The sequence below is a fragment of the Bombina bombina genome, chromosome 5, assembly GCF_027579735.1.
Source record: "Bombina bombina isolate aBomBom1 chromosome 5, aBomBom1.pri, whole genome shotgun sequence".
NCBI classification, from domain to species: domain Eukaryota; kingdom Metazoa; phylum Chordata; class Amphibia; order Anura; family Bombinatoridae; genus Bombina; species Bombina bombina.
In genome coordinates, this window is record NC_069503.1 from 173,293,130 (window position 1) to 173,310,939 (window position 17,810).

Consider the following 17,810-nt stretch of genomic DNA (forward strand, 5'->3'; position numbering starts at 1 on the left):
TACCATCTTGAACGTTGGTATCCTTACATAGCGATTCAATAATTTTAGATCCAGAACTGGTCTGAAGGAATTCTCCTTCTTTGGTACAATGAAGAGATTTGAATAAAACCCCATCCCCTGTTCCGGAACTGGAACTGGCATAATTACTCCAGCCAACTCTAGATCTGAAACACAATTCAGAAATGCTTGAGCTTTCACTGGATTTACTGGGACATGGGAAAGAAAAAATCTCTTTGCAGGAGGTCTCATCTTGAAACCAATTCTGTACCCTTCTGAAACAATGTTCTGAATCCAAAGATTGTGAACAGAATTGATCCAAATTTCTTTGAAAAAACGTAACCTGCCCCCTACCAGCGGAACTGGAATGAGGGCCGTACCTTCATGTGAACTTAGAAGCAGGCTTTGCCTTTCTAGCAGGCTTGGATTTATTCCAGACTGGAGATGGTTTCCAAACTGAAACTGCTCCTGAGGACGAAGGATCAGGCTTTTGTTCTTTGTTGAAACGAAAGGATCGAAAACGATTGTTAGCCCTGTTTTTACCTTTAGACTTTTTATCCTGTGGTAAAAAAGTTCCTTTCCCACCAGTAACAGTTGAAATAATAGAATCCAACTGAGAACCAAATAATTTGTTTCCCTGGAAAGAAATGGAAAGTAGAGTTGATTTAGAAGCCATATCAGCATTCCAAGTCTTAAGCCATAAAGCTCTTCTGGCTAAGATAGCCAGAGACATAAATCTAACATCAACTCTAATAATATCAAAAATGGCATCACAGATGAAATTATTAGCATGCTGGAGAAGAATAATAATATCATGAGAATCACGATTTGTTACTTGTTGCGCTAGAGTTTCCAACCAAAAAGTTGAAGCTGCAGCAACATCAGCCAATGATATAGCAGGTCTAAGAAGATTACCTGAACATAGATAAGCTTTTCTTAGAAAAGATTCAATTTTTCTATCTAAAGGATCCTTAAACGAGGTACCATCTGATGTAGGAATGGTAGTACGTTTAGCAAGGGTAGAAATAGCCCCATCAACTTTAGGGATTTTGTCCCAAAATTCTAACCTGTCAGGCGGAACAGGATATAATTGCTTAAAACGTTTAGAAGGAGTAAATGAATTACCCAATCTATCCCATTCCTTAGCAATTACTGCAGAAATAGCATTAGGAACAGGAAAGACTTCTGGAATAACCGCAGGAGCTTTAAAAACCTTATCTAAACGTATAGAATTAGTATCAAGAGGACTAGAATCCTCTATTTCTAAAGCAATTAGTACTTCTTTAAGTAAAGAGCGAATAAATTCCATCTTAAATAAATATGAAGATTTATCAGCATCAATCTCTGAGACAGAATCCTCTGAACCAGAAGAGTCCAAAGAATCAGAATGATGGTGTTCATTTAAAAATTCATCTGTAGAAAGAGAAGATTTAAAAGACTTTTTACGTTTACTAGAAGGAGAAATAACAGACAAAGCCTTCTTTATGGATTCAGAAACAAAATCTCTTATGTTATCAGGAACATTCTGCACCTTAGATGTTGAGGGAACTGCAACAGGCAATGGTACATCACTAAAGGAAATATTATCTGCATTAACAAGTTTGTCATGACATTTAATACAAACAACAGCTGGAGGAATAGCTACCAAAAGTTTACAGCAGATACACTTAGCTTTGGTAGATCCAGCAGGCAGAGGTTTTCCTGTAGTATCTTCTGGCTCAGATGCAACGTGAGACATCTTGCAATATGTAAGAGAAAAAACAACATATAAAGCAAAATAGATCAAATTCCTTATAAGACAGTTTCAGAAATGGGAAAAAAATGCCAAACATCAAGCTTCTAGCAACCAGAAGCAAATGAAAAATGAGACTGAAATAATGTGGAGACAAAAGCGACGCCCATATTTTTTGGCGCCAAAAAAGACGCCCACATTATTTGGCGCCTAAATGCTTTTTGCGCCAAAAATGACGCAACATCCGGAACGCCGACATTTTTGGCGCAAAATAACGTCAAAAAATGACGCAACTTCCGGCGACACGTATGACGCCGGAAACGGAAATGAATTTTTGCGCCAAAAAAGTCCGCGCCAAAAATGACGCAATAAAATGAAGCATTTTCAGCCCCCGCGAGCCTAACAGCCCACAGGGAAAAAGTCAAATTTTTGAGGTAAGAAAAAATATGATAATTAAAGCATAATCCCAAATATGAAACTGACTGTCTGGAAATAAGGAAAGTTGAACATTCTGAGTCAAGGCAAATAAATGTTTGAATACATATATTTAGAACTTTATAAATAAAGTGCCCAACCATAGCTTAGAGTGTCACAGAAAATAAGACTTACTTACCCCAGGACACTCATCTACATGTTTGTAGAAAGCCAAACCAGTACTGAAACGAGAATCAGTAGAGGTAATGGTAAATATAAGAGTATATCGTCGATCTGAAAAGGGAGGTAAGAGATGAATCTCTACGACCGATAACAGAGAACCTTATGAAATAGACCCCGTAGAAGGAGATCACTGCATTCAATAGGCAATACTCTCCTCACATCCCTCTGACATTCACTGCACGCTGAGAGGAAAACCGGGCTCCAACTTGCTGCGGAGCGCATATCAACGTAGAATCTAGCACAAACTTACTTCACCACCTCCCTTGGAGGCAAAGTTTGTAAAACTGATTTGTGGGTGTGGTGAGGGGTGTATTTATAGGCATTTTAAGGTTTGGGAAACTTTGCCCCTCCTGGTAGGAATGTATATCCCATACGTCACTAGCTCATGGACTCTTGTTAATTACATGAAAGAAAGGGACAGTATACTCCAACATGGTTATATTTTAAAGTGACATTCCAGCCACAATTGGAATCCACATGGGTGCATTTCAGTTTTGAATAGAAACATTTTTGTAATATACATGTATAAGCAAAACTGCTTCCAATAAAATTTATAGCTGTTTTAAAAGTGTATTTAAATATGAAACGTGCACCAGCATTGTAAACACAACACTAGCTCAATGAGCCTAAGGTGCTTGTATCATCTGGTAATGGCTCAATTTGTTAACCGCTGACATGGCTACAAGCCCCACTGGTGCCCTGAGCAGCAGTATTTAAAATGCAGGTGCACTGAGAATACCTAGCTATACTTCACATGCACGTGCATTTAAAAATGCTAACACTAAAACAGTGATACATTTTACTAGAACCATTTTTGCCAATACGTGTATATTGCTAATATGTTTCTATGCAAAGATGTTATTCATCTATGTGCATTTCAATTTTGACTGGAATGCCCCTTTAATATACTTTTTACCTTTGTGATTACCTTGTATCTAAGCCTCTGCAGACGGCCACCTTATCTCAGGGCTGTTAATTTATTTATTTAATATTGTCTTGCATTTTAGCCAATAAGTGGTGTGTCCAGCACAACTCCACAGGAGAGAGCACAATCTGTTGTGAAAAGCTAATAAAAAAGCATGTGATAAGAGGCTATCTGTAGTAACTTAGAAACAGGCAGCAATTTAGAGGTGTAAATGTTATAAAGTATATTAATATAACAATGTTGGTTGTAAAACTGCGGAATGGGTAGTAAAGGCATTATCTATCTTTTTAAATAATAACAATTTTAGTGTAGACTGTCCCTTTAACAGCTTCTCTTGCACATCCATCTTTGCCCTATAAATTGCAAGTTTTCATAAGAAGTAACCTCAACCCTCCCTGTACCTTAGTATATAAATCACACGGCACAATGCACATCACTATAAAATACATGAATTATATCAATAATAGATTGTGAGTAAAATAAATAAAACAGGATCTTTGCTTAAGATTTAGCATTTCATCAGAACAATCACATGATCGGTGGTGGGAGGATAAAGGAGACAATTTGACATTTTGGCTTAGCAGTTCTAAATCACACAGAGCCATACAGGAAAACATAAGAAATGAAAAATACACATACAGTAAGGCCAGCTATTGATTTGTTTAACACAGAAAACTACAAAATAATAATAATACACTTTATAAAATACTGTACAATTAAAGCTGTTATAATACGGCAACCACTTAATAGAGACACATAGCAGCCACTATGAAGCTTTTAGAAGTGACCCAGGCTCTTCTACAGTCACAGATATGTTCACATGTTTTATTTTATTTTTACAAACACTTGGATTTACCATTACTTTAAGTTTAAAGGGACATGAAATCCAATTTTTTTCTTTAATGATTCAGATAGAGAATTCTTTAAAAAAAAATCCTATTTAATTATATTATCAAATTTGCTTCAGTCTCATGTTATTCCTTGTTGAAGAGATATCTAGATAGGTTGTGTGCACATGTCTGAAGCACTACATGACAGGTAATAGTGCGGCCTCATGTGATTTAGATATTGTATAGCCTTAAAGAAAAAGAGAGAGAGCGAACGAGAGAGAGAGAGCGAACAAGAGAGAGAGCGAACAAGAGAGAGAGCAAACAAGAGAGAGAGCAAACAAGAGAGAGAGCAAACAAGAGAGAGAGCAAACAAGAGAGAGAGCAAACAAGAGAGAGAGCAAACAAGAGAGAGAGCAAACAAGAGAGAGAGCAAACAAGAGAGAGAGCAAACAAGAGAGAGAGCAAACAAGAGAGAGAGCAAACAAGAGAGAGAGCAAACAAGAGAGAGAGCAAACAAGAGAGAGAGCAAACAAGAGAGAGAGCAAACAAGAGAGAGAGCAAACAAGAGAGAGAGCAAACAAGAGAGAGAGCAAACAAGAGAGAGAGCAAACAAGAGAGAGAGCAAACAAGAGAGAGAGCAAACAAGAGAGAGAGCAAACAAGAGAGAGAGCAAACAAGAGAGAGAGCAAACAAGAGAGAGAGCAAACAAGAGAGAGAGCAAACAAGAGAGAGAGCAAACAAGAGAGAGAGCAAACAAGAGAGAGAGCAAACAAGAGAGAGAGCAAACAAGAGAGAGAGCAAACAAGAGAGAGAGCAAACAAGAGAGAGAGCAAACAAGAGAGAGAGCAAACAAGAGAGAGAGCAAACAAGAGAGAGAGCAAACAAGAGAGAGAGCAAACAAGAGAGAGAGCAAACAAGAGAGAGAGCAAACAAGAGAGAGAGCAAACAAGAGAGAGAGCAAACAAGAGAGAGAGCAAACAAGAGAGAGAGCAAACAAGAGAGAGAGCGAACGAGAGAGAGAGCGAACGAGAGAGAGCACGCAAACAAGAAAGAGAGAGCGCAAACGAGAGAGAGCGCGAACGAGAGAGAGCGCGAACGAGAGAGAGAGCGAACGAGAGAGAGAGCGAACGAGAGAGAGAGCGAACGAGAGAGAGAGCGAACGAGAGAGAGAGCGAACGAGAGAGAGAGCGAACGAGAGAGAGAGCGAACGAGAGAGAGAGCGAACGAGAGAGAGAGCGAACGAGAGAGAGTGAACGAGAGAGAGAGCGAACGAGAGAGAGAGCGAACGAACGAGAGAGCGAACGAACGAGAGAGCGAACGAACGAGAGAGCGAACGAACGAGAGAGCGAACGAACGAGAGAGCGAACGAACGAGAGAGAGAGCGCAAACGAGAGAGAGAGCGCAAACGAGAGAGAGAGCGCATACGAGAGAGAGAGCGCATACGAGAGAGAGAGCGCATACGAGAGAGAGAGCGAACGAGAGAGAGAGCGAACGAGAGAGAGAGCGAACGAGAGAGAGAGCGAACGAGAGAGAGAGCGAACGAGAGAGAGAGCGAACGAGAGAGAGAGCGAACGAGAGAGAGAGCGAACGAGAGAGAGAGCGAACGAGAGAGAGAGCGAACGAGAGAGAGTGAACGAGAGAGAGAGCGAACGAGAGAGAGAGCGAACGAACGAGAGAGCGAACGAACGAGAGAGCGAACGAACGAGAGAGCGAACGAACGAGAGAGCGAACGAACGAGAGAGAGAGCGCAAACGAGAGAGAGAGCGCAAACGAGAGAGAGAGCGCATACGAGAGAGAGAGCGCATACGAGAGAGAGAGCGAACGAGAGAGAGAGCGAACGAGAGAGAGTGAACGAGAGAGAGAGCGAACGAGAGAGAGAGCGAACGAGAGAGAGAGCGAACGAACGAGAGAGCGAACGAACGAGAGAGCGAACGAACGAGAGAGAGCACAAACGAGAGAGAGAGCGCAAACGAGAGAGAGAGCGCAAACGAGAGAGAGAGCGCAAACGAGAGAGAGAGCGCATACGAGAGAGAGAGCGCAAACGAGAGAGAGAGCGCACGAGAGAAAGAGCGAACGAGAGAGAGAGCGAACGAGAGAGAGAGCGAACGAGAGAGAGAGCGAACGAGAGAGAGAGCGAACGAGAGAGAGAGCGAACGAGAGAGAGAGCGAACGAGAGAAAGAGCGAACGAACGAGAGAGCGAACGAACGAGAGAGAGAACGAACGAGAGAGAGAACGAACGAGAGAGAGAACGAACGAGAGAGAGAACGAACGAGAGAGAGAACGAACGAGAGAGAGAGCGAACGAGAGAGAGCGAACGAGAGAGAGAGCGAACGAGAGAGAGCGAACGAGAGAGAGCGAACAAGAGAGAGCGAACAAGAGAGAGCGAACAAGAGAGAGAGCAAACGAGAGCGCAAACGAGAGAGCACAAACGAGAGAGAGCACGCAAACAAGAAAGAGAGATTGCGAACGAGAGAGAGAACGAACGAGAGAGAGCGAACGAGAGAGAGCGAACGAGAGAGAGAGCGAACGAGAGAGAGAGCGAACGAGAGAGAGCGAACGAGAGAGAGCGAACAAGAGAGAGCGAACAAGAGAGAGCGAACAAGAGAGAGCACAAACGAGAGAGAGCACGCAAACAAGAAAGAGAGAGCGCGAACGAGAGAGAGCGCGAACGAGAGAGAGAGCGAACGAGAGAGAGAGCGAACGAGAGAGAGAGCGAACGAGAGAGAGAGCGAACGAGAGAGAGAGCGAACGAGAGAGAGCGAACGAGAGAGAGAGCGAACGAGAGAGAGAGCGAACGAGAGAGAGAGCGAACGAGAGAGAGAGCGAACGAGAGAGAGAGCGAACGAGAGAGAGAGCGAACGAGAGAGAGAGCGAACGAGAGAGAGAGAGATCGAGAGAGAGAGCGAACGAGAGAGAGAGCGAACGAGAGAGAGAGCGAACGAGAGAGAGAGCGAACGAGAGAGAGAGCGAACGAGAGAGAGAGCGCAAACAAGAAAGAGAGAGCGCAAACAAGAAAGAGAGAGCGCGAACGAGAGAGAGCGCGAACGAGAGAGAGAGCGAACGAGAGAGAGAGCGAACGAGAGAGAGAGCGAACGAGAGAGAGAGCGAACGAGAGAGAGAGCGAACGAGAGAGAGAGCGAACGAGAGAGAGAGCGAACGAGAGAGAGAGCGAACGAGAGAGAGCGAACGAGAGAGAGCGAACGAGAGAGAGCGAACGAGAGAGAGCGAACGAGAGAGAGCGAACGAGAGAGAGCGAACGAGATAGAGAGCGAACGAGAGAGAGCGAACGAGATAGAGAGCGAACGAGAGAGAGCGAACGAGAGAGAGCGAACGAGAGAGAGCGAACGAGAGAGAGCGCAAACGAGAGAGAGCGCAAACGAGAGAGCGCAAACGAGAGAGCGCAAATGAGAGAGAGAGCGCAAACGGGAGAGAGCGCAAACGGGAGAGAGCGCAAACGAGAGAGAGCGCAAACGAGAGAGAGCGCAAACGAGAGAGAGCGCAAACGAGAGAGCGCAAACAAGAGCGCAAACGAGAGAGAGAGCGCAGACGAGAGAGAGAGCGAACGAGAGAGAGCGAACGAGAGAGAGAACGCAAACAAGAAAGAGAGCGCGAACGAGAGAGAGAGCGAACGAGAGAGAGAGCGAACGAGAGAGAGAGCGAACGAGAGAGAGAACGAACGAGAGAGAGAACGAACGAGAGAGAGAGCTAACGAGAGAGAGCGAACGAGAGAGAGAGCGAACGAGAGAGAGAGCGAACGAGAGAGAGAGCGAACGAGAGAGAGAGCGAACGAGAGAGAGAGCGAACGAGAGAGAGAGCGAACGAGAGAGAGAGCGAACGAGAGAGAGAGCGAACGAGAGAGAGCGAACGAGAGAGAGCGAACGAGAGAGAGAGAGCGAACGAGATAGAGAGAGCGAACGAGATAGAGAGAGCGAACGAGATAGAGAGAGCGAACGAGATAGAGAGAGCGAACGAGATAGAGAGAGCGAACGAGAGAGAGCGCAAACAAGAAAGAGAGAGCGCGAAAGAGAGAGCGCAAACGAGAGAGCGCAAACGAGAGAGAGAGCGCAAACGAGAGAGAGAGCGCAAACGAGAGAGAGAGCGCAAACGAGAGAGAGAGCGCAAACGAGAGAGAGAGCGCAAACGAGAGAGAGAGAGCGCAAACGAGAGAGAGCGCAAACGAGAGAGAGAGCGCAAACGAGAGAGCGCAAAGGAGAGAGCGCAAAGGAGAGAGCGCAAAGGAGAGAGCGCAAAGGAGAGAGCGCAAAGGAGAGAGCGCAAAGGAGAGAGCGCAAACGAGAGAGAGAGCGCAAACGAGAGAGAGCGCAAACGAGAGAGAGAGCGCAAACGAGAGAGAGCGCAAACGAGAGTGAGAGCGAACGAGAGTGAGAGCGAACGAGAGTGAGAGCGAACGAGAGTGAGCGAACGAGAGAGAGAGCGAACGAGAGTGAGAGCGAACGAGAGTGAGAGCGAACGAGAGTGAGAGCGAACGAGAGAGAGAGCGAACGAGAGAGAGCGAACGAGAGTGAGAGCGAACGAGAGTGAGAGCGAACGAGAGTGAGAGCGAACGAGAGTGAGAGCGAACGAGAGAGACAGCGAACGAGAGAGACAGCGAACGAGAGAGAGAGCGAACGAGAGAGCGAACAAGAGAGAGAGAACAAGAGAGAGAGAACGAGAGAGAGAGAGCGAGAGCGAGGGCGAGAGAGAGCGCAAACTAGAGCGCGAACGAGAGCGCGAACGAGAGCGCAAACGAGAGCGCAAACGAGAGAGAGAGCGAACAAGAGAGAGAGAGCGCGAACGAGAGAGAGAGAGCGAACGAGAGAGAGAGCGAACGAGAGAGAGAGCGAACAAGAGAGAGAGAGCGAACGAGAGAGAGAGAGCGAACGAGAGAGAGAGAGCGAACGAGAGAGAGAGAGCGAACGAGAGAGAGAGCGAACGAGAGAGAGAGCGAACGAGAGAGAGAGCGAACGAGAGAGAGAGCGAACAAGAGAGAGAGCGAACAAGAGAGAGAGCGAACAAGAGAGAGAGCGAACGAGAGAGAGAGCAAACGAGAGAGAGCAAACGAGAGAGAGAGAGCAAACGAGAGTGAGAGCGAACGAGAGTGAGAGCGAACGAGAGAGAGCGAACGAGAGACAGCAAACGAGAGAGAGAGCGAACGAGAGAGAGAGAGCGAGAGAGACGGCGAGCGAGAGAGAGGGCGAGAGAGAGCGCAAACTAGAGCGCGAACGAGAGCGCGAACGAGAGCGCAAACGAGAGAGAGAGCGAACAAGAGAGAGAGAGCGCGAACGAGAGCGCGAACGAGAGCGCAAACGAGAGAGAGAGCGAACAAGAGAGAGAGAGCGCGAACGAGAGTGAGCGAACGAGAGAGAGAGCGAACGAGAGAGAGAGCGAACGAGAGAGAGAGCGAACGAGAGAGAGAGCGAACGAGAGAGAGAGCGAACGCAAACGAGAGAGAGAGCAAACGAGAGAGAGAGAGAGAGCAAACGAGAGAGAGAGAGCGAACGAGAGAGAGAGCGAACGAGAGAGAGAGCGAACGAGAGAGAGAGCGAACGAGAGAGAGAGCGAACGAGAGAGAGAGAGCGAACGAGAGAGAGCGAACGAGAGAGAGCGAACGAGAGAGAGAGAGCGAACGAGAGAGAGCGAACGAGAGAGAGAGAGCGAACAAGAGAGAGAGAACAAGAGAGAGAGAACAAGAGAGAGAGAACAAGAGAGAGAGAACAAGAGAGAGAGAACAAGAGAGAGAGAACAAGAGAGAGAACAAGAGAGAGAACAAGAACGAGAGAGAGAACGAGAACGAGAGAGCGAACGAGAGAGAGCGAACGAGAGAGAGCGAACGAGAGAGAGCGAACGAGAGAGAGAGCGAACGAGAGAGAGAGCGAACGAGAGAGAGAGCAAACGAGAGAGAGAGAGCAAACGAGAGAGAGAGAGCAAACGAGAGAGAGAGAGCAAACGAGAGAGAGAGAGCAAACGAGAGAGAGAGAGCAAACGAGAGAGAGAGAGCAAACGAGAGAGAGAGAGCAAACGAGAGAGAGAGAGCAAACGAGAGAGAGAGAGAGCGAACGAGAGAGAGAGCGAACGAGAGAGAGCGAGCGAACAAGAGAGAGAGAACAAGAGCGAGCGAACAAGAGAGAGAACAAGAGAGAGAACAAGAGAGAGAACAAGAGAGAGAACAAGAGAGAGAACAAGAGAGAGAACAAGAGAGAGAACAAGAGAGAGAACAAGAGAGAGAACAAACGAGAACGAGAGAGAGAACGAGAGAGAGAGAGAGCGAACGAGAGAGAGAGAGCGAACGAGAGAGAGAGAGCGAACGAGAGAGAGAGAGCGAACGAGAGAGAGAGAGCGAACGAGAGAGAGAGAGCGAACGAGAGAGAGAGAGCGAACGAGAGAGAGAGAGCGAACGAGAGAGAGAGCGAACGAGAGAGAGAGCGAACGAGAGAGAGAGCGAACGAGAGAGAGCGAACGAGAGAGAGCGAACGAGAGAGAGCGAACGAGAGAGAGCGAACGAGAGAGAGCGAACGAGAGAGAGAGCGAGCAAACGAGAGAGAGAGCGAGCAAACGAGAGAGAGAGCGAGCAAACGAGAGAGAGAGCGAGCAAACGAGAGAGAGAGCGAGCAAACGAGAGAGAGAGCGAGCAAACGAGAGAGAGAGCGAGCAAACGAGAGAGAGAGCGAGCAAACGAGAGAGAGAGCGAGCAAACGAGAGAGAGAGCGAGCAAACGAGAGAGAGAGAGCGAGCAAACGAGAGAGAGAGAGCGAGCAAACGAGAGAGAGAGAGCGAGAAAAAGAGAGAGAGAGAGCGAGCAAACGAGAGAGAGAGAGCGAGCAAACGAGAGAGAGAGAGCGAGCAAACGAGAGAGAGAGAGCGAGCAAACGAGAGAGAGAGAGCGAGCAAACGAGAGAGAGAGAGCGAGCAAACGAGAGAGAGAGCGAGCAAACGAGAGAGAGAGCGAGCAAACGAGAGAGAGAGCGAGCAAACGAGAGAGAGAGCGAGCAAACGAGAGAGAGAGCGAGCAAACGAGAGAGAGAGCGAGCAAACGAGAGAGAGAGCGAGCAAACGAGAGAGAGAGCGAGCAAACGAGAGAGAGAGCGAACGAGAGAGAGCGAACAAGAGAGAGCGAACAAGAGAGAGCGAACAAGAGAGAGCACAAACGAGAGAGAGCACGCAAACAAGAAAGAGAGAGCGCGAACGAGAGAGAGCGCGAACGAGAGAGAGAGCGAACGAGAGAGAGAGCGAACGAGAGAGAGAGCGAACGAGAGAGAGAGCGAACGAGAGAGAGAGCGAACGAGAGAGAGCGAACGAGAGAGAGCGAACGAGAGAGAGAGCGAACGAGAGAGAGAGCGAACGAGAGAGAGAGCGAACGAGAGAGAGAGCGAACGAGAGAGAGAGCGAACGAGAGAGAGAGCGAACGAGAGAGAGAGAGAACGAGAGAGAGAGCGAACGAGAGAGAGAGCGAACGAGAGAGAGAGCGAACGAGAGAGAGAGCGAACGAGAGAGAGAGCGAACGAGAGAGAGAGCGCAAACAAGAAAGAGAGAGCGCAAACAAGAAAGAGAGAGCGCGAACGAGAGAGAGCGCGAACGAGAGAGAGAGCGAACGAGAGAGAGAGCGAACGAGAGAGAGAGCGAACGAGAGAGAGAGCGAACGAGAGAGAGAGCGAACGAGAGAGAGAGCGAACGAGAGAGAGAGCGAACGAGAGAGAGCGAACGAGAGAGAGCGAACGAGAGAGAGCGAACGAGAGAGAGCGAACGAGAGAGAGCGAACGAGAGAGAGCGAACGAGATAGAGAGCGAACGAGAGAGAGCGAACGAGATAGAGAGCGAACGAGAGAGAGCGAACGAGAGAGAGCGAACGAGAGAGAGCGAACGAGAGAGAGCGCAAACGAGAGAGAGCGCAAACGAGAGAGCGCAAACGAGAGAGCGCAAATGAGAGAGAGAGCGCAAACGGGAGAGAGCGCAAACGGGAGAGAGCGCAAACGAGAGAGAGCGCAAACGAGAGAGAGCGCAAACGAGAGAGAGCGCAAACGAGAGAGCGCAAACAAGAGCGCAAACGAGAGAGAGAGCGCAGACGAGAGAGAGAGCGAACGAGAGAGAGCGAACGAGAGAGAGAACGCAAACAAGAAAGAGAGCGCGAACGAGAGAGAGAGCGAACGAGAGAGAGAGCGAACGAGAGAGAGAGCGAACGAGAGAGAGAACGAACGAGAGAGAGAACGAACGAGAGAGAGAGCTAACGAGAGAGAGCGAACGAGAGAGAGAGCGAACGAGAGAGAGAGCGAACGAGAGAGAGAGCGAACGAGAGAGAGAGCGAACGAGAGAGAGAGCGAACGAGAGAGAGAGCGAACGAGAGAGAGAGCGAACGAGAGAGAGAGCGAACGAGAGAGAGCGAACGAGAGAGAGCGAACGAGAGAGAGAGAGCGAACGAGATAGAGAGAGCGAACGAGATAGAGAGAGCGAACGAGATAGAGAGAGCGAACGAGATAGAGAGAGCGAACGAGATAGAGAGAGCGAACGAGAGAGAGCGCAAACAAGAAAGAGAGAGCGCGAAAGAGAGAGCGCGAAAGAGAGAGCGCAAACGAGAGAGAGAGCGCAAACGAGAGAGAGAGCGCAAACGAGAGAGAGAGCGCAAACGAGAGAGAGAGCGCAAACGAGAGAGAGAGCGCAAACGAGAGAGAGAGAGCGCAAACGAGAGAGAGCGCAAACGAGAGAGAGAGCGCAAACGAGAGAGCGCAAAGGAGAGAGCGCAAAGGAGAGAGCGCAAAGGAGAGAGCGCAAAGGAGAGAGCGCAAAGGAGAGAGCGCAAAGGAGAGAGCGCAAACGAGAGAGAGAGCGCAAACGAGAGAGAGCGCAAACGAGAGAGAGAGCGCAAACGAGAGAGAGCGCAAACGAGAGAGAGCGCAAACGAGAGTGAGAGCGAACGAGAGTGAGAGCGAACGAGAGTGAGCGAACGAGAGAGAGAGCGAACGAGAGTGAGAGCGAACGAGAGTGAGAGCGAACGAGAGTGAGAGCGAACGAGAGAGAGAGCGAACGAGAGAGAGCGAACGAGAGTGAGAGCGAACGAGAGTGAGAGCGAACGAGAGTGAGAGCGAACGAGAGTGAGAGCGAACGAGAGAGACAGCGAACGAGAGAGACAGCGAACGAGAGAGAGAGCGAACGAGAGAGCGAACAAGAGAGAGAGAACAAGAGAGAGAGAACGAGAGAGAGAGAGCGAGAGCGAGGGCGAGAGAGAGCGCAAACTAGAGCGCGAACGAGAGCGCGAACGAGAGCGCAAACGAGAGCGCAAACGAGAGAGAGAGCGAACAAGAGAGAGAGAGCGCGAACGAGAGAGAGAGAGCGAACGAGAGAGAGAGCGAACGAGAGTGAGAGCGAACAAGAGAGAGAGAGCGAACGAGAGAGAGAGAGCGAACGAGAGAGAGAGAGCGAACGAGAGAGAGAGAGCGAACGAGAGAGAGAGCGAACGAGAGAGAGAGCGAACGAGAGAGAGAGCGAACGAGAGAGAGAGCGAACAAGAGAGAGAGCGAACAAGAGAGAGAGCGAACAAGAGAGAGAGCGAACGAGAGAGAGAGCAAACGAGAGAGAGCAAACGAGAGAGAGAGAGCAAACGAGAGTGAGAGCGAACGAGAGTGAGAGCGAACGAGAGAGAGCGAACGAGAGACAGCAAACGAGAGAGAGAGCGAACGAGAGAGAGAGAGCGAGAGAGACGGCGAGCGAGAGAGAGGGCGAGAGAGAGCGCAAACTAGAGCGCGAACGAGAGCGCGAACGAGAGCGCAAACGAGAGAGAGAGCGAACAAGAGAGAGAGAGCGCGAACGAGAGCGCGAACGAGAGCGCAAACGAGAGAGAGAGCGAACAAGAGAGAGAGAGCGCGAACGAGAGTGAGCGAACGAGAGAGAGAGCGAACGAGAGAGAGAGCGAACGAGAGAGAGAGCGAACGAGAGAGAGAGCGAACGAGAGAGAGAGCGAACGCAAACGAGAGAGAGAGCAAACGAGAGAGAGAGAGAGAGCAAACGAGAGAGAGAGAGCGAACGAGAGAGAGAGCGAACGAGAGAGAGAGCGAACGAGAGAGAGAGCGAACGAGAGAGAGAGCGAACGAGAGAGAGAGAGCGAACGAGAGAGAGCGAACGAGAGAGAGCGAACGAGAGAGAGAGAGCGAACGAGAGAGAGCGAACGAGAGAGAGAGAGCGAACAAGAGAGAGAGAACAAGAGAGAGAGAACAAGAGAGAGAGAACAAGAGAGAGAGAACAAGAGAGAGAGAACAAGAGAGAGAGAACAAGAGAGAGAACAAGAGAGAGAACAAGAACGAGAGAGAGAACGAGAACGAGAGAGCGAACGAGAGAGAGCGAACGAGAGAGAGCGAACGAGAGAGAGCGAACGAGAGAGAGAGCGAACGAGAGAGAGAGCGAACGAGAGAGAGAGCAAACGAGAGAGAGAGAGCAAACGAGAGAGAGAGAGCAAACGAGAGAGAGAGAGCAAACGAGAGAGAGAGAGCAAACGAGAGAGAGAGAGCAAACGAGAGAGAGAGAGCAAACGAGAGAGAGAGAGCAAACGAGAGAGAGAGAGCAAACGAGAGAGAGAGAGAGCGAACGAGAGAGAGAGCGAACGAGAGAGAGCGAGCGAACAAGAGAGAGAGAACAAGAGCGAGCGAACAAGAGAGAGAACAAGAGAGAGAACAAGAGAGAGAACAAGAGAGAGAACAAGAGAGAGAACAAGAGAGAGAACAAGAGAGAGAACAAGAGAGAGAACAAGAGAGAGAACAAACGAGAACGAGAGAGAGAACGAGAGAGCGAACGAGAGAGAGAGAGCGAACGAGAGAGAGAGAGCGAACGAGAGAGAGAGAGCGAACGAGAGAGAGAGAGCGAACGAGAGAGAGAGAGCGAACGAGAGAGAGAGAGCGAACGAGAGAGAGAGAGCGAACGAGAGAGAGAGAGCGAACGAGAGAGAGAGCGAACGAGAGAGAGAGCGAACGAGAGAGAGAGCGAACGAGAGAGAGCGAACGAGAGAGAGCGAACGAGAGAGAGCGAACGAGAGAGAGCGAACGAGAGAGAGCGAACGAGAGAGAGAGCGAGCAAACGAGAGAGAGAGCGAGCAAACGAGAGAGAGAGCGAGCAAACGAGAGAGAGAGCGAGCAAACGAGAGAGAGAGCGAGCAAACGAGAGAGAGAGCGAGCAAACGAGAGAGAGAGCGAGCAAACGAGAGAGAGAGCGAGCTATCGAGAGAGAGAGCGAGCAAACGAGAGAGAGAGCGAGCAAACGAGAGAGAGAGAGCGAGCAAACGAGAGAGAGAGAGCGAGCAAACGAGAGAGAGAGAGCGAGCAAACGAGAGAGAGAGAGCGAGCAAACGAGAGAGAGAGAGCGAGCAAACGAGAGAGAGAGAGCGAGCACACGAGAGAGAGAGAGCGAGCAAACGAGAGAGAGAGAGCGAGCAAACGAGAGAGAGAGAGCGAGCAAACGAGAGAGAGAGCGAGCAAACGAGAGAGAGAGCGAGCAAACGAGAGAGAGAGCGAGCAAACGAGAGAGAGAGCGAGCAAACGAGAGAGAGAGCGAGCAAACGAGAGAGAGAGCGAGCAAACGAGAGAGAGAGCGAGCAAACGAGAGAGAGAGCGAGCAAACGAGAGAGAGAGCGAGCAAACGAGAGAGAGAGCGAGCAAACGAGAGAGAGAGCGAGCAAACGAGAGAGAGAGCGAGCAAACGAGAGAGAGAGAGCGAGCAAACGAGAGAGAGAGAGCGAGCAAACGAGAGAGAGAGAGAGCGAGCAAACGAGAGAGAGAGAGCGAGCAAACGAGAGAGAGAGAGCGAGCAAACGAGAGAGAGAGCGAGCAAACGAGAGAGAGAGCGAGCAAACGAGAGAGAGAGCGAGCAAACGAGAGAGAGAGCGAGCAAACGAGAGAGAGAGCGAGCAAACGAGAGAGAGAGAGAGCAAACGAGAGAGAGAGAGAGCAAACGAGAGAGAGAGAGAGCAAACGAGAGAGAGAGAGAGAGAGCAAACGAGAGAGAGAGAGAGCAAACGAGAGAGAGAGAGAGCAAACGAGAGAGAGAGAGAGAGAGCAAACGAGAGAGAGAGAGAGCAAACGAGAGAGAGAGCAAACGAGAGAGAGAGCAAACGAGAGAGAGAGCAAACGAGAGAGAGCGAACGAGAGAGAGCGAACGAGAGAGAGCGAACGAGAGAGAGCGAACGAGAGAGAGCGAACGAGAGAGAGCGAACGAGAGACAGCAAACGAGAGAGAGAGCGAACGAGAGAGAGAGCGAGAGAGACGGCGAGCGATAGAGAGGGCAAGCGAGAGCAAGAGAGAGCAAGCGAACAAGAGAGAGCGAAAGAGAGAGAGCAAAAACAAGAGCGACAGTGAGAACGAAAGAGAGAAAACTAGAGAGAGAGAGAGCGTGCGAGAGAGAGAAAACGAGAGAGCGTGCGAGAGAGAGAAAACGAGAGAGAGCGCGCAAGAGAGAAAACGAGAGAGAGCGAGAGAGAGAAAACGAGAGAGAGAGAGCGAGAGAGAGAAAATGAGAGAGAGCGAAAACGAGAGAGAGCGAAAGAGAGAAAACGAGAGAGAGAGATAATGGCTCAAAAAAGTTATAAGGGCTCAAAGAGATGAGATCTCAGGTGCTAGAAAAAAAAAGGCTGCAAAGGACTTTAATATTGAGATACAAACATATACTTCTATATATGTGTACATATGTATATATGTACTTATATATGTATTTACAGGCATATACACATATAAAAACACAAATTCATATGTATACATATATAGACATATATAAGTGCATTGGAGCCCTTTGCCGCTAAGTAGAGAAAACATGTAAAAGCATATTTATGCAATATTCATATTTTCATATCTGTTTGCGCATCTTAGAATATGCAATGGGGTACAGGCATATGTATGAAAATATGCAATCGTGTTTGCGTGCGAGTCTAGTGTTCCGTTCCATTTGCAAAATGGCCCAAAATTAGAACAGATCAAATCTCTGACTGGATAACAATTGAAAATAAAGGTTTTAGTACCTGTTTTACCTCCCACTGGGAGTGTGATTTCTTCTAAACAATCTTGTTTACATAGGTTTTTTTTAACCAGTACTTAAGTACTGACATTTTCAGGTTAAGTGGGGATACAAGAGGCAAATGCAGCTATTTCAAATGACAAAAGAAAGGTAAAGCCATTTGTAAACAATGTAACACACTTAGGAAGGGAAAATGGATAATTGGGAATGCATTTAAGAGGAGAATATTTTATAGTACACTGCCCCTTCAAAAACAAAAATGTAACTTTAATACATACTGCAATTGTCTTACCTGAATGGGGAAGATTTTCACCGCTACATAGTCATTCATTAGCCGAGCTTTCCAGACACAGCCAAAACGTCCTCTCGCTTTAATTTCCAGTAACTGCAAAGGTTTAAGACCAACCATAGGGGAAGGAGGTGTTGGTCCTGGGTCCTGAGAAAATAGATAAGTATATCAAACCTATGTGAAATGTTTATACACCGAATTAACTGACTATAAACTATCTCCAATATTTAAAGGGACAGTAAAGTCCAAAAAAAACTTTCATTTTTCAAATAGGGCATGTAATTTTAAACAACTTTCCAATTTACTTTTATCAACAATTTTGCAGTGTTCTCTTGGTATTCTAGTTGAAAGCAAACCTAGGGAGGCACATATGATAATTTCTAAGCCCTTGAAGGGCGC

General features: G+C 48.3%; 1 protein-coding gene across 1 annotated transcript in view; it reads right to left on the reverse strand.

Annotated features, from left to right (window-relative positions):
* ACVR2B (activin A receptor type 2B) overlaps positions 1–17,810 on the reverse strand; it is a 359,769-nt gene that overhangs the window by 102,634 nt on the left and 239,325 nt on the right. The window contains exon 5 of the mRNA XM_053713788.1: positions 17,415–17,558. Coding sequence (XP_053569763.1) covers positions 17,415–17,558 — 144 coding nt within the window. The remainder of the gene's footprint in view (positions 1–17,414; positions 17,559–17,810) is intronic.